A 14,284-nucleotide genomic window follows, 5' to 3' on the forward strand; every position below is an offset into this window, starting at 1 on the left:
AGTTGGACAAAACAAGCAGAAGGAAAAGAGCCCAAAAGAAGGCACAAGAATCAGAGATCCACTAGTTCTCACACTCAGGAATCCCACAAAAATGTTCTTCTAGAGACTAATACCATTTATTTTTATGCTGCCCCCTGGTGGGTAGAATTCCTTATGTCATTTCTGTACTTGAGAAAAGTGCTTGCTCTTGTTTTTGTTTGTTCACTTACTTGCTTACTTGCTTTGTTTTGGTTTGACCTTTTTAAAAATTTTCTTTTGGGGAAGAGCTGCAGAGGTGAGGGAAGGATATGGAGGGACTGAGAGATCAGCAGAATTAGGGTACATGATGTGAAATTCCCAAAGAATCAATAAAGAAATTATGTTTACATCTTTTTAAAAAGGAATAAAAGTAATGGGAACACTGAATTTGATCAAAACAATTTGTACAAAACTCTCAAAGAACTAATAAAAATACAGCATACCAAATGAATTGTTATTCTTAATAATATCAATATATTTTATATATTCTTAAGAATACCAGTATTAATACAATGTTAGTTTACCAAATGTCTTTCTATTTGAATATATTCAGGTTTCATAAGTGTGTCCTAGGCAATTTGGCATTTAATGGGGTTGAAAAGTTAACTTATCTAATCTTGTTTTTCTTCAAAACAAAACATTGTCTATGTCATAATTTTAGAGGTTAAATAAAACAGTGTATATAAAGTACTTAGATTAATTTGGGGGACAATATATTTTATATATCCTACTAGGCAAGTGCACACACAAACAACATTTAGGAAATAGGGGACAGTTCTGCATTAGCTCATACTGACAGTCAGCTGTAGAGAAGACGAAACCTAACAGCTACATGCCAGAGGGCATTGGGAATACAGGACTTACAGGATTCAGTTAGAGAGAAGGACTTAAAAGACTATTCTGGAAAAACAATGTGAATGAAGATGTAGAATCAGCATTTTTAGTTATTCCTTAGAGGAGACAGATGTGACTAGGATAAATAGTAACTAGGAATGCAGAAAAACAAGAAGGTAAGATTGGCTAAAGAAAAGTAATGGTATCCTAAAAGGGAAAGGTGAACTTGTATCAGCCACAGAAGAGTGATTAGCATTTATTAGCACCTGCTGTGAACACCAATTGGCACTGCCCTAAGACTTTATGTGCATCTTCCCTTACATCTATCCTAGGAAACATACATGACTATCTTCTGGTGGTTAACAGGAGGCCCCAAACAGGTGGTTCATTGAATTACAGTGCTAGTAATCAGTAGAAGTAGGATTTGAACCCAGAGTCAGACTCTAATTCATATTCTTGGTCATTAGCCGTCAGTGCTGCTTCTGCTTCTCATTCAGTATGGTGTGGCAGTTTTTCTCCAGTGTCCTGTAACACTGTGGCATCACCAGTTTATCCTCTACAGCCTAATCACAATGATCATGCCCATATACAAATTTTACTACCTCACTCTGTGTGTGTTTATACTTAATTACATATAACCAACTCAAAACAGCACTGGCTTAAACACAAAAGGTATCATTTTGTTTTGTTTTTTTTAAGTTATCTAATACTAGAGAAGTGGATCCTTTGTCATTTGTGAACCATGTCCACATTATCCTAGTAAACAATAACACCAATACTTTGAAAAGGAGCTCCTCTTGTTCACTGTACCCCCAGGGCTTCCATCCTCAAGGTCACATAAAAACTAAATTATTGACTGAAGCTTACACCAACATTCCTACACTCCAAAGCAGAACGTCAGGCCAATGGAGATGCAAAGATGTAACAGCCTTATTCCAGCGGACTGAGATATTTTTAAGTAACCTTAGAAGCCTTTTGAACTACATTTCTACTTTTAGATGAGAACTTAATTCATGGTTACACGTAAATGCAAAGGCATCTAAGAAATATCACCATTTCTCTGGACATGCTACCAGAGCAAATAAAATCAGGGTCCTATTACTAAGAAAGGAAAGAAGGATATTGAGTAGGAGTCGGCATTGTCCGCCACACTTATCCACCAGATTGCAGCTCATAGAGTGGTGAATCTATCTCTAGCATATGCTGGTGGAATGGATTCATCATGGTATATGAGGACCTTTACACCAGGTCAGAGAACTCTGATTGCTTGCTTCTAGCTGCTGTGTCCCCTATACTCTGCCTTCCCACTTCAGAGTCCTTGAGATCTGTGAAGCTGATCTCTATGTTACTTTCTCTGACAAAATGTGGCATCAATCTATTCTTTCATTTTGTTCAATCTAATGAAATTGTTTGTCTATGATTAGATAGATACTCTTCACAGTAGACCAGTTGCCTAGTATGCATAAGGCCCCTTGTTCAATATTAGGTAACACCCCCCACACCCACATCGCAAGGCAGATGAAAGAGGTTGGGTAGGTTGCTTGCCTACCTTAGCAATTTTTCATTATTTGTAATCTAATAAAAGTCAGTATACATCTTACTTCAGTAACAAGTGTTTAGTTAACAATAAAAGTATGGCAGATGTAGCGCCTGCACTACAGGATGGTTCGTGAGCTGGGAAAGGGGGTGGAGATTTAAACACATAGAGACACAGAGACACAGGGACACATGTCATTCTTGAAACAAGAATGCCAACTTTATTGTGCTCCAGAGAAGCTTATATAGGGATCCTCAACTGATAGCCACGCCCCAGCTCTTGGGATTTCCAGCTGTAAAACCCACCAGAACCCACTCCCCTGCCATCAGGAACTCATGAGGGCCTCGTGCTCAGAGCAGCTACAGGCACAGGAAAACAAGTTGTTTACTCTATTCACTCCAAAAGGCAAAGGGTCTGAGGCAGGCAAAGAAAGTCAAGGGGCCAGGGGTCTGCAGCCCCCAACAGGCAGATATTTAGTGTATTTTGTTTTGTGCCAGAACTGGACTAATTATTGCCATAGGTTAGGAAAGAGGCTGAAGAGTGCTGTTTTTTCCATGTGTCCAGTGAATATTACTCAACAATAATGAGAGACAAACTGGTGAGGATGAGAGAGGCTGAGACTTGAGGGCTTGGGGACTGAATGAGAAGTGCTAGAACATGTCTAATCAAGAATCTAATGATGGAGCTACAGGAGTAGCTAATGAAGAGATAGTACCAAAGCTATCAGGCCTAACTGGTGGAGCTACACAGACATGTAGTGAAGTTACTTTACATACATGTGAAAGGACTATGGTTAACATTATGGACACAGTGAACTTCTTGTAACAGTAGCGCATCAAAATAAAGTATAATATACTTTATGTGTGATTCATTTTTTGATATTTTAGTGAAGCACCAACAGTGCTGTCTTGAAAAGAATTGCTTGTTTGATGCGGTGTGCATGACTAGCAACGGGAGCTTATGGCACCTTTATTCCCTTAAGCGATAATGTTTGTCTCTGCTTAAAACCAAACCAAAGGACACACACATGGAGTACCTGTTCTGGGACAGGTGGACTTTGTGCTGACTGTGACCATCTGGTGACAGCACAAGTCAAACAGTGTCTTCAGAAACAGGGCCATGTTTAAAAGTCTTTAAAAGTCATGTATTTTTCAATGTTTGAAGACTTTTAAAAATCATATATTTGGGGAAGTTGTTTAGCCTGAAACTACAGTTTGATGTTGGGTGTCTCTTGTGTATTTCAGGGTAAGATGATGGCATGTAAACACTGCAGTGACATTTTCAGCAAGGAAGGAGCGTTAAAACCAGCCTCTGTAAGTGGAGAGGACCAGGGAATTGAAGCCGATGATGAGAAGGACTCGCTGAAGAAGCAGCTGAGGGAGATGGAGCTGGAACTGGCGCAGACTAAGCTGCAACTGGTGGAAGCCAAGTGCAAAATCCAGGTTGGTGATGTGATGAAATGTCAAAGTAGCACAACACAAACAACCCTGCTTCACTCGAGAGCATTTACACACCCATGTAGAACAACTACAAATTCAACATGTACTGGCAACAAGTCAGGAAAAGTTCTATTTTTAAATAATTCTAATGTACATATTGTTTTACCTTTGAAGATGAAAGTAAATTTGGTTCATAAGATGGCATACTTACTTTTTTTAAGATTTATTTATTATGTATACAGTGCTCTGTCTGCATGGAATACTTACTTTGATAAAATAAATTTTGGCTGAATATTTCATGCTATGGGACAAAGAAATATTCTCAATGTTTTAGAGTTGATTCATACTTTAATTTTGTAATTGTCAAATCTGAGAATGCCACTTCAAATAAATATGTAATACCAGGATGTCAGAAATATGTTTTAGGCCATTTCAGAAACTATAAATTTTGTTCTAATCTCAAGACAAAGCTCATTTCATGGCTTATTTTTAATGAAATTTGCCAGCAACTCAAAGAGCTGTGTGTGTCTGTGTGTGTGTGTTTGTGTGTGTTAATGTATGTATGGGTGTTTTGCCTACATGTATGTCTGTGCACCACATGTGTGCAGTGCCTGTGGAGGATAGAAAAGCTCACTAGATCTGCTGGAAATGGAATTTTACAGATGGTTATGAACTACCATGTGTGTACTAGGAATTGAACCTGGGTCCTCCAGAAGAGTAGCGAGTGCTCTTTACTAGCCCTCAGACAACATTCTTTTGAAATCAAACATGTCTAACACAATACAATCCAGAGATATATCAATTTGATATTTATGTGCTGAGGAATGGTGGAAAATAGTAAAAATCGTTTCTATAAATATATCACTACTATGTTTCTTTTTCTATTTTTTGTTTTTTCTAGACAGGATCTTTGTGTAGTCCTGGCTGTCCTAGAACTAGCTCTGTAGACCAGGCTGACCTCAAACTCATAAAGATCTGCCTGCCTCTGCCTCCCAACTGCTAGGATTAAAGGCATGCACCACCACTATCCAGCAAATTACAATGTTTCTATAAGAACAGAAAGTTTTGTATGTACAATAAAAAGCACTGCAACACATAACATACAGTTGTCTAAAATCTGAGCCAAAGTGTTTGAAGTAGAATTTGTTGGTGCAGCCTGGCATGACTTCCTGCCCAGTGCAACATGCACATGTTGTATTCAGAACTAAGGCGGAAGTAAAGTCACATGATGTAATATGTATAAGTATAGACAGAAACACCTCAGATTCATTATGCATTCGGTTTTGAATTTTTTAACATTGCCAAATTTTTGTCATGGTTTTTCCCGCTCCTATATTCACTTACATGACCCCACATGGTAGAGGGTCTCAACACATACTTTAAGAAGCTAGACTGAATCAGACATTGAGGCACCCACCTTTAATCCCAGCACTCAGGTGGTGGAGGCAGGAGTATCTCTGAGAATTTGAGGTTAGCCTGGGTTATATAGTGAGACCCTATTCTTTAAAAAGAAGCTGGACTTTAGAAATACTATCTTTGGTTAAAGTTATGATGATTCTACATGTGGTTGGTACATTTTGTATCCCTAATGTATCCTGAACCATCACATCTTATAGCATGTATTCATAGACACAAACGTAAGTTAAATAAATTTTTAATAATTAAAGTTATATTTTATAGTGTGCTCCCCCTCCCCCTAGTTTACCCTGAAATGTTTGTCTCGGGTCCTTCACTTGGTCGTTTTTGTTGACTAATTTGAAAATGGCAGGCCAAACACCTCTGTTGTTCTTGCCTTCCTTCTCTGCATATTGGATAATAGCAATTAGAAAAACGGGCCTGGCTTCCTTGTGGACTGATCTCTTTGCTTTTCACCAGTAACCCCATCCCACTGTTGCATTGGAGATCCTCAGCAGTGTGTCTAGTCTGGACCCTGAATGTTCTCAAGGGCAGTTTTCAAATTGAAACTCATTTTACTCATATTTATTTGTGGTTTTAAACATGTAATATTCAATTGCAACCTAAACCTAAATTTGTACCTAAATGGCAGGGAGATAGGGAAAATAAAATGTGGTTAATTTTACTGTTCATAGAAAGCATGGATTCTCATTTTCATTGGTAACTGTTTTAACTCTCAACTTTTCTCTTCCATTAGGAATCCAACTGAATATCCCCTGGGCTTTGAGGGAGGGTGGGTTTCAGAGGCCTGGTGAACCTAAACAGTAGCTCTTAATTTCTTCTGGCATTTATGTAACCTGTGATCTTCTTCTTCCATTAGGAACTAGAGCATCAGAGAGGAGCGCTTATGAATGAAATACAAGCTGCAAAAAACTCTTGGTTTAGCAAAACCCTGAACTCTATCAAAACAGCCACAGGCACCCAGCCCCTACAGCCACCACAGGCTCCTCAGCCATCCAAGGAGAGCACATAGCTCCAGCCTCAGCCGAGCACAAGAGCACAATGATCAAAACAACAGAAACCGAGAATTCTTCTGTTGTCCCTTTGAAAGAAAGTAAAGGAGACCAGAAAGCAAGTTAGAATCTGTAGTAGCTCTGTCTTTCGTGTATGACATTTTTCAAAGGGATGATATTTAAACTGACCTGATTTATGTTGAATATCTATTTCTCAGCTTCTTCATGGAAAGCCACATTCACATCCGTCATAGTATTACACATTGTTTTATATGCCTGGAATTTAGTTGGAAATAAGTAATCTAGAACTAAATGCTTTTGTTTAGAATTAATTATTCATAATTTTTTTAATCTCACATAAAAATGGAGACATGTTATTCCAAGGTTAAAATGGTAAGATCTTTGTCACAGAATTCTGTTTTTCAAGGGAAACCTAACTTCTCTAACGTTCCAGGATTATTCGGATAAAGCACAGTGTGGAACTGTACATGACCACTAATAGTGACTTCCAGAGTAGTGCTACTCTGGAACAGACCAGGGGTTGGCTTGAAAGTTCCCCCAAATTATTTTGAGTTGGCTACCTTTGGAAATGGAGTGCCAAGCTGGAGTAGATGGGCTACTGCACTCTAGGTAAATAGAGACTCAGTAAATGTGCAATACAGTCATCTAGCTCTGGCATTCTAGCAGGCACTTTTAAGGACTCCACATGGGGCTCATTCTCCTGATGTGCCTTTGTATGAACATAGAGGTGACTTGTGGCAAATATAATCTCAAAGATGGATACTGTAAGTTGCAGACTTAGGGACCCTTCATTGGAGAAGTCTAAAAAAGGTCCATGTTAGTCATTGTACTTCAGTGGAATAGTACTGAGTCATTGGATGCTGACAAACTCATTAAGGCAAACACTGATATTCTGTACTTTACTAAAGGTTGGGATATTGCCAAGAAGTTAAAGGGAGCTTCCTAGCACGTTAGTGTTAGGCAACTTTTCTAACTTCTCCCTAATAACCCTAAAATAGTGTGCCCTGCACACCTGGGAATAAAGAAAAATAAGTGCATTTTTCACATTTTTGATTGACTAAATCTTTATAGAAATACTTAACTCATGGAAAGATAAGGTTACTGTTAAAAAAATTGGTGCAAATATTTTTTCAATTATATATGACATGCCTATATAAATAGCCCTTACAAGAAATTCTTTGGTAAGAACAAACTAATTTTTCTGTTTTCTAAGCTATTACGGAGGTCTCTGGTCCCTTTACAACAAGCAAAATACTGTAGGTCATGTACAGTAACATTTATTCATATTCATCTTTGGCTTCATTGTTAAGCACTGTTTTCAAAGTATCTCAAACTGTGTAGTACCAGAGCGGTTCTCCTCTGTGCCATATGTTGTAACTGTAATACACACTCGAGAGGTAAGCCTGAGATGGAGCCCCACCACCACCACCTTCAAGTTGCTCATGATAGACCCTTTCTTCTAAAATCATTTTTGAGTTCTAGTAAGTAAAATTTCATTAATATCTAAATGTCTCTATCACCAACAGGCCATGAAACTGATATGGTTGACATGTTACACTTATTAAACAATAACTCCCTTATAGAAATTTCTGTTTTAGTTCTGGTGTCTTTCATCAGAAGATTGATTTCTTTTTACCAAAAGGCAATAACCCAGCACTCCAGATATGTCTGTTGACATAACATTCCCTGCATTAGTGGTTTAAATAAGCTATTTTTTCTATAAAATCTAATGGCTAGAACATTACATCATTTCTATCAATCATTTAGTGCCGTCAGTTAGTCAAAGTACTGTGCACTTTGACTCCAGAAAGCCCTGGAACAGTCGCTTTTTCAAATAGCCAGCTAAATTCAGATGAACCTTTGTGAACCTCTTATTCCATCCACAGCTCTTCTAACCTCTGAAAATAGATACATTCCACAGAATACTTAAGTTGCATAATTTTCATAAATGGTAAATAAGGGAAACAGAATGGCTCTAGAGCAAGAATCTTTTCAGGTTCATTGCTCCTTTTCTTTTTCTGTTTAAACAAAATCACCAGGAGCATATATTTTAAGAGTTAAATATATCTTTGAGTTTTCATCTAGCTCTTACAAAAGACATAATGGCAATACATAATCTTTTTTGTTCTCCAGTACCATGTGATACTTGGGCAGGCATATTGGTATTTTGTTATTATGTTTAAACTGCCCTGCATTATAGCATCTTTGCGTTAGTAGCAGCAGTAAAGATTGAAAGAAAATTCAAAAGGTAATATGTGATTTCTTATTCATTATTTCACCATAGCAGCACCCCAAACTATACATTCCTTACTATTGCTTGAGAACTCCAGAATACCAACATAAAGTTCATCATAATTTCACTTACTATTTTATATATTTGACAATTGCAACTTTTTTTTTTCTTGAGACAGGTTCCAGTTATGTAGTCTAAGCTAGCCTTGAACTTAGAACCTTCCTACTTCAGCCTTCAAATGCTGAGATTATAGGCAGGTACCATAACAGCCAAAATTAGTCTCTTGAATTCCTTACAGAAAAAAATAAACCAGCCAATTACCCAAGAAATTTTCAAACATGGTACTTTCTTTCATCCTTTCCTAATATTTACATTATCATGAGCATCCTAAAGTGCTAATATTTGCAGCATCTGGGAATGATCATTTCTCTTCTCATTGTGTTCTACAGAATACAGTGAAGATTCAACTCATTCATTGCCTTTTATAACTTGATAGTTGCAGTATATTCTCAAAGCTGAAAGACACCATGCTGAATTTTGGAGTGCCTATGTTTAGTACACACCCTGAGCCAAGTCACATTTTGGTTATTTTTAGTACATGTAGTTTAATGTAAAGAAATTCTTGGTTCACTACACTTCAGTATATGAGATCCTGTCAGAAACAGTAATGGAAATGCCACATAGGCCTGCAAACTTATTTTTTCATACAGTATCTATCATTCCCTCACCATCTATTGAATTAGTAATTTCTTTTCCTTTGGCTTTCTTGAATTTACCTAATAATGTTGAAAAGACCCCTTTTGTACTGCTGATGAGATTTCAATTTTTATTTCATTTGTTTCTTAAAATGTTCACTTTTTCCTATAGTATATACTTATTTTTCTCCAACCCCTACTCCATTTCAACTATTTTCCGGTTAGTAACTAGTGGTTTCATTTCTTATCTAAAGTAAGAACACTGAAACAATATACAGGTGAGAGGGAACAGCAGATAAAACTTTAGACCTTTAGTCTGTTAGATCAAGAATCAGTTTTGGTTGTGGTGATACACATGCACAATCCCTACACTCAGGAGGCTGAGGTACAGACATACCTGTGAGGTCAAGGCAAGCATGGGCTACACAGTGAATTCCAAGCTAACCAAGCCCTGTTTCAAACAAACAAAAAAGAAATCAAATGTGTAGCTAATATCAGGACTTAGCTTTCTTGTGCTTTCAATGAAATCAAGTCTGCTAATGAATTCACCAAACCAGTGCATCCAACATTAAGGTGGTTATCTGTATTTTAGGACTTCTTTAAGTGGACAGAAAGAACATTTTAAAAAGACTTAGTTTTATCTTCTGAGAAAAACTTAGAAAATGATTGTATTACATAACTTATTCTTTATAATACTCTACAATAGATGATTCTCTTGCTTTAATATCTAGCAAATGAGATAATGAACAATTCTGTTGTATGGTTTGAATAGTTAGGGATGCGTCTGCGTGTGTGCACTGTGTGTGTGTTTGTGTGTGTGTGTGTGTATTGAAATTTTATAGGGTATCCCTGTTTCTTTTGTTTACCTAGATACCATGCAACCAAATACACATTAGGTTTCAAGAAATAGTGATCAAAACTGGAAGCCCAGACAGCAGCTCTGTGGCCTGCTTCCAATGACCAAGCATAAAATTCTGTCTAGTCTTTGTGCTGAGGGCCACACTGAACATTCTTTATTTCTTATGGTGGTTTATATGTAATACATGCAAGGCACTTTATGTTACCTATTTCCTTAACTTTTAAATTCTGCAAACATGAGGATCCCCATATGGACTATACCTCAACAAGTGATCCTGATCTCAAATTGTAAGAAAAGTAGATGTTTATGGAATTTAAGTGACTAGTCAGCTATCCTGTGTATTATTCTCAATTTCCTCTTAAAACAGACAAAAACTTACGTCTTGAGCTTACCTCCAATAAAACATGCTACCTGCTATAAAACTGTCTCCATCAATGTATTTCCCTCATTCTGCCCTCATCTCTGGTTTATCATTAACTGTATTTGAAAAGTTTAAGAAAAATGAATCATTGAGAAGAAAATGAATTACTTTTTATTGGCAACTGATTAACACATAAGATTATTTTCACTAAACTACAACTTTGAATAACTATATTACATATGGAGAGATATATTAAAAACTGGTTTTTGAGAATATAAATGCATCAAAAGACTAATGTCATGAAATCACAAGAATAAAGCTGGAGATGATCCCAGAATCCAAGATGTCCCAATGGCCTTCTATATTAATTTTGCTGTTCTTGACATTTTGCATAATGCGTGGATTCTTAGTTCAAATTAGGAGAAGAATTTTTGTTAGCCGCATTCTTTTCTTTCCAACTCCTGCTTATGCCTTACTGAGGAGATAGTACAAACCTTATGCTGTCTGTTTTTATGAGACATGGTTTTCCCCGGCATCTACAATGAAAACAGGTTTGAATAAAGGAGTTGATTAGTCTGGAAGTGCTAATTGACTATAAAAGTAACATTAGCCATCAATCTCTTCCTCTATAAACATTGACCAGTTAGTTGTTTCCATAATGCCATATATTATGTATAGTACACTCTATTAATGTAAATGTGATGCTTGTTAAGAAAGTGCAATTTATTGTACATTGTCTCAATAAATGTTTACTTTTATAATCGTTATGAACTTGAATTGGATTGGTATCTTGTGTAGATGTGTGTATGAAACCTTGTGAAAAAACAAATGTGACCAAGAAGGTAACAAGGTGGCTGTTTTTGTGAGCCAGTGATGTTTTCAATGCTTTGTGTTGCCCCTTTGGTCCCATTAAACAGTAATAAACATCTGTTTTAAAGTCCCTGTGTCTGATTTTTTTCAAGTTAACTTTATTTTGAATCATTGGACCATAGTGCTTATATAACATTTACTGATGTTAGCTTAGAAAGAAAACATGCTGTGGGATAATGCTCTTGTACACTGTAAAGATTTGTCACTCATATTGATTTAATAAAATACTGATTGGCCAGTAGCCAGGCAGGAAGTGTACGTGGGGCAACCAGAGTAGGAGAATTCTGGGAAGAGGAAAGGCAGAGTCAGTCATAAGCCATACACAGAGAAAGCAGAGAATGCCTTACAGAGAAAAGGTACCAAGTTACATGTCTAAACATAGAAAAAATATGGGTGATTTGAGCTAGCTAGTAATAAGCCTAAGCAATAGGAAAAACATTTTATAATTAATACAAGCCTGTATGTTTATTTGGGACTGAATGGCTGTGGGACAGGGCAGGACAGAAACTTCTATCTACAAAAACATAGAAGTTTGCTCCAGGATCAGCATGGCAGAATGACAGTGTAGTACCAGTGCCAATGGCCTATTGAGGACAATAAATTCCTTGACTACAAGTAAAGAAGGTCATCTTGAGCTAATTTAATAACCTTTAAAGACAATTATTTCAAATGAAATAAGGCCAAAGAGACCTGAAGAGGCACTAAAACCCAGGCAACTGGCTCCAAAAAAAAAAATCACTTTCCAAGTGATAATTATCTGATTCTTTTTTTCTCCAAAAACATGCTTTCTAGGTTCTAAATGCATATCCACTAAGTTTTCACTTTTGACTGTTGCTGATTTGGACTAGGCATCTGATCACCATGCCTATGGAGTTTTGCTTCTAAATGGTGTACAGGCACTTTTGTCAACAACTAAAGGAGTCAAATTGAGTTTATTTTATTGATTCCCTTAAGATGTGAGACTTGAAGTATATTTAAAATGCTTGCTAAAAGAAAATGAAGTGCTGGCTCAAGAAATGACTCAGTGGTTACATTTACTCCTCTCTTAGAGGACCATGGATTGTTTCCCAGTGTTGGGCCTCATGAGGCCCAGTGTAACTTCCTAAACCTAACTTGAGTTTGGTGAGGCCCAGTGAACTTCCTGAGCCTAACTTGAGTTTGGAGAGGAGTGACTCAGCACAGCCTGACCTAGGCCCACCTCTTCCCACCAACCACTGATGTGGCAGGTATTATTGGCCCTTATTCCTCACTCCACCTCACCCCATCCCAAAACTTCTCCCCACTACCTCAGCCCTATAAAAATTCCTGCCCTGATGCAATAAAGTGACTCCCAGCTTAATCTGGGTCATTCAACACTCACTATCCCACTCAGCCCCAGGGAGAGATGATTAGCAGAATTGGCTCTGCCCCAGCCCTATCTGCTGGAGAACCCCGCATCCCAGAACCCATCTGATAGCTCCCAACCATCTGTAACTCCAGTTCTAGGACAACTGATGCCCCCTCTTCTGGCCTCCACAGGCACTGCATTCACATAACACACATACCTAAGTGCAAATGGGACACTCAAACATTAAAAATAAATCTTTGAAAAGAAAGAAAATGCAATAGAAGAGAATTGTAATAATCAGTATTATGTGGAGAAATTTAGGTTCCTATCTTGCTATGTAGGTGAAGTAAATAATCAACAGCCTAGAAACTAGCCTAGTCGTTAAGAGAATAGTAAAACTGAAGATCATAAATCTATACCTACAGGCCAGTACAAAGAGAAAAGATGTCTTATGACTGCAATATTGATATAGCAATAATTAGGAAGTTGAGGGTGCTAAGAAAACAGAACTGTTTCCAGAATATGAGTTTTTAGAATGTTAGAATTTAGAAATAGGTTATTTCTGTAATATGAGGTCTAAGGTACAGTTATTTGATATTTGATAAGGTACAGATATTTGAATAAAAATCAGAACTACTATTTATGGCATATATGCAGATAAATGCATACATTTATAGGAAATGTGCCCTTTTTTTGTATCTTTAGTTTCTAAGCACTGCTTTAGTTAGCTATTCCAGTCCCTGATTAGACATGAGAACTCTAAGAACCCAAACCCTAAAAGCTAATAAGACCTTGGCACTGAATATGAAACAAAGAATGTAAAAACCTTTCTTCAACATCTAGGATTTGACTTCCAAACATCCTGGAAAAGAACATTTTTGGTTTTCTTCCCTGTTGCTGTGAGAATATATTAAATATAAAAGGAGAAAGAGAGTTTATTTGGCCCACAATTCCAGGTTACAGTCCATAGCTGCAGGGAAGTCAGGGTGGCTTCCTTGTATGAGATGAACAAACTATCTACAACTGCTCCCCAAGTAAGAAAAGACTAACAAACCACACCCAGCTCCAGCTCATGTTCTTACTTTCCCAGTTTGTTATGGATAAATCCTGGAGCACAGTCTACCTATGATCTTTCATTCCAGTCTGCCTGTCCTTCAGGTTCTGAATTTGCTTAGCCAATTTCTAATGTGTACATCAACTCCTTAAAGATGAGAGCAAATAACAGTAAAGCGTATGAGAAGTGTCTGAGTTTCCACCCATTTAAAGGTTAAGGTGGCAGAACTTGCTTCAGAACAAGGCTTTAGATGGAAGATTCAATATGACTCTTGAGCCATAATAATATGCAAATAAGCAAATAAGATGGCAGGTGACACTTCTATATGGTGCAACAGAGTATTTGTTCCGATTTTCAGTCCTCATTTCTAGTTAATGTTTGAACACTTTAAAAATGAAATATAATAAAACATACCTATGTTAGTTTGTTTCACTTCTTATGGGATCTTGCTAATTTGTGCAGGCTGGACTAGGACTAGAGTTCAGGTGATCCTTATACACCTCCTGGAGTCAATTAGTAATTTGACATGGTAACACAGTACAGAGGTTCCTCCATCTTTCTTTAAAAAAATATTTATTATGTATACAGTATTCGGCCTACCTATATGCCTGCATGCCAGAAGTAGGCA

The 14,284-nt window shown here is 37.3% G+C and overlaps 1 protein-coding gene across 5 annotated transcripts in view; it reads left to right on the forward strand.

Annotated features, from left to right (window-relative positions):
* The window catches only part of Rabgap1l (RAB GTPase activating protein 1 like), a 615,176-nt gene extending 603,837 nt beyond the window's left edge, over window positions 1–11,339 (forward strand). For all 5 annotated transcript variants that reach the window (XM_041662748.1, XM_041662750.1, XM_041662749.1 and 2 more), the window contains 2 exons: window positions 3,634–3,831; window positions 6,104–11,339. In XM_041662748.1, coding sequence (XP_041518682.1) covers window positions 3,634–3,831; window positions 6,104–6,256 — 351 coding nt within the window. In that variant the 3' untranslated portion in view covers window positions 6,257–11,339. The remainder of the gene's footprint in view (window positions 1–3,633; window positions 3,832–6,103) is intronic.
* Window positions 11,340–14,284: the final 2,945 nt, after the last annotated feature.

The sequence above is a fragment of the Microtus oregoni genome, unplaced genomic scaffold (genome assembly GCF_018167655.1).
Source record: "Microtus oregoni isolate MIOR12 unplaced genomic scaffold, Mior012 000013F_ref0000133, whole genome shotgun sequence".
Classification (NCBI taxonomy): Eukaryota; Metazoa; Chordata; class Mammalia; order Rodentia; family Cricetidae; genus Microtus; species Microtus oregoni.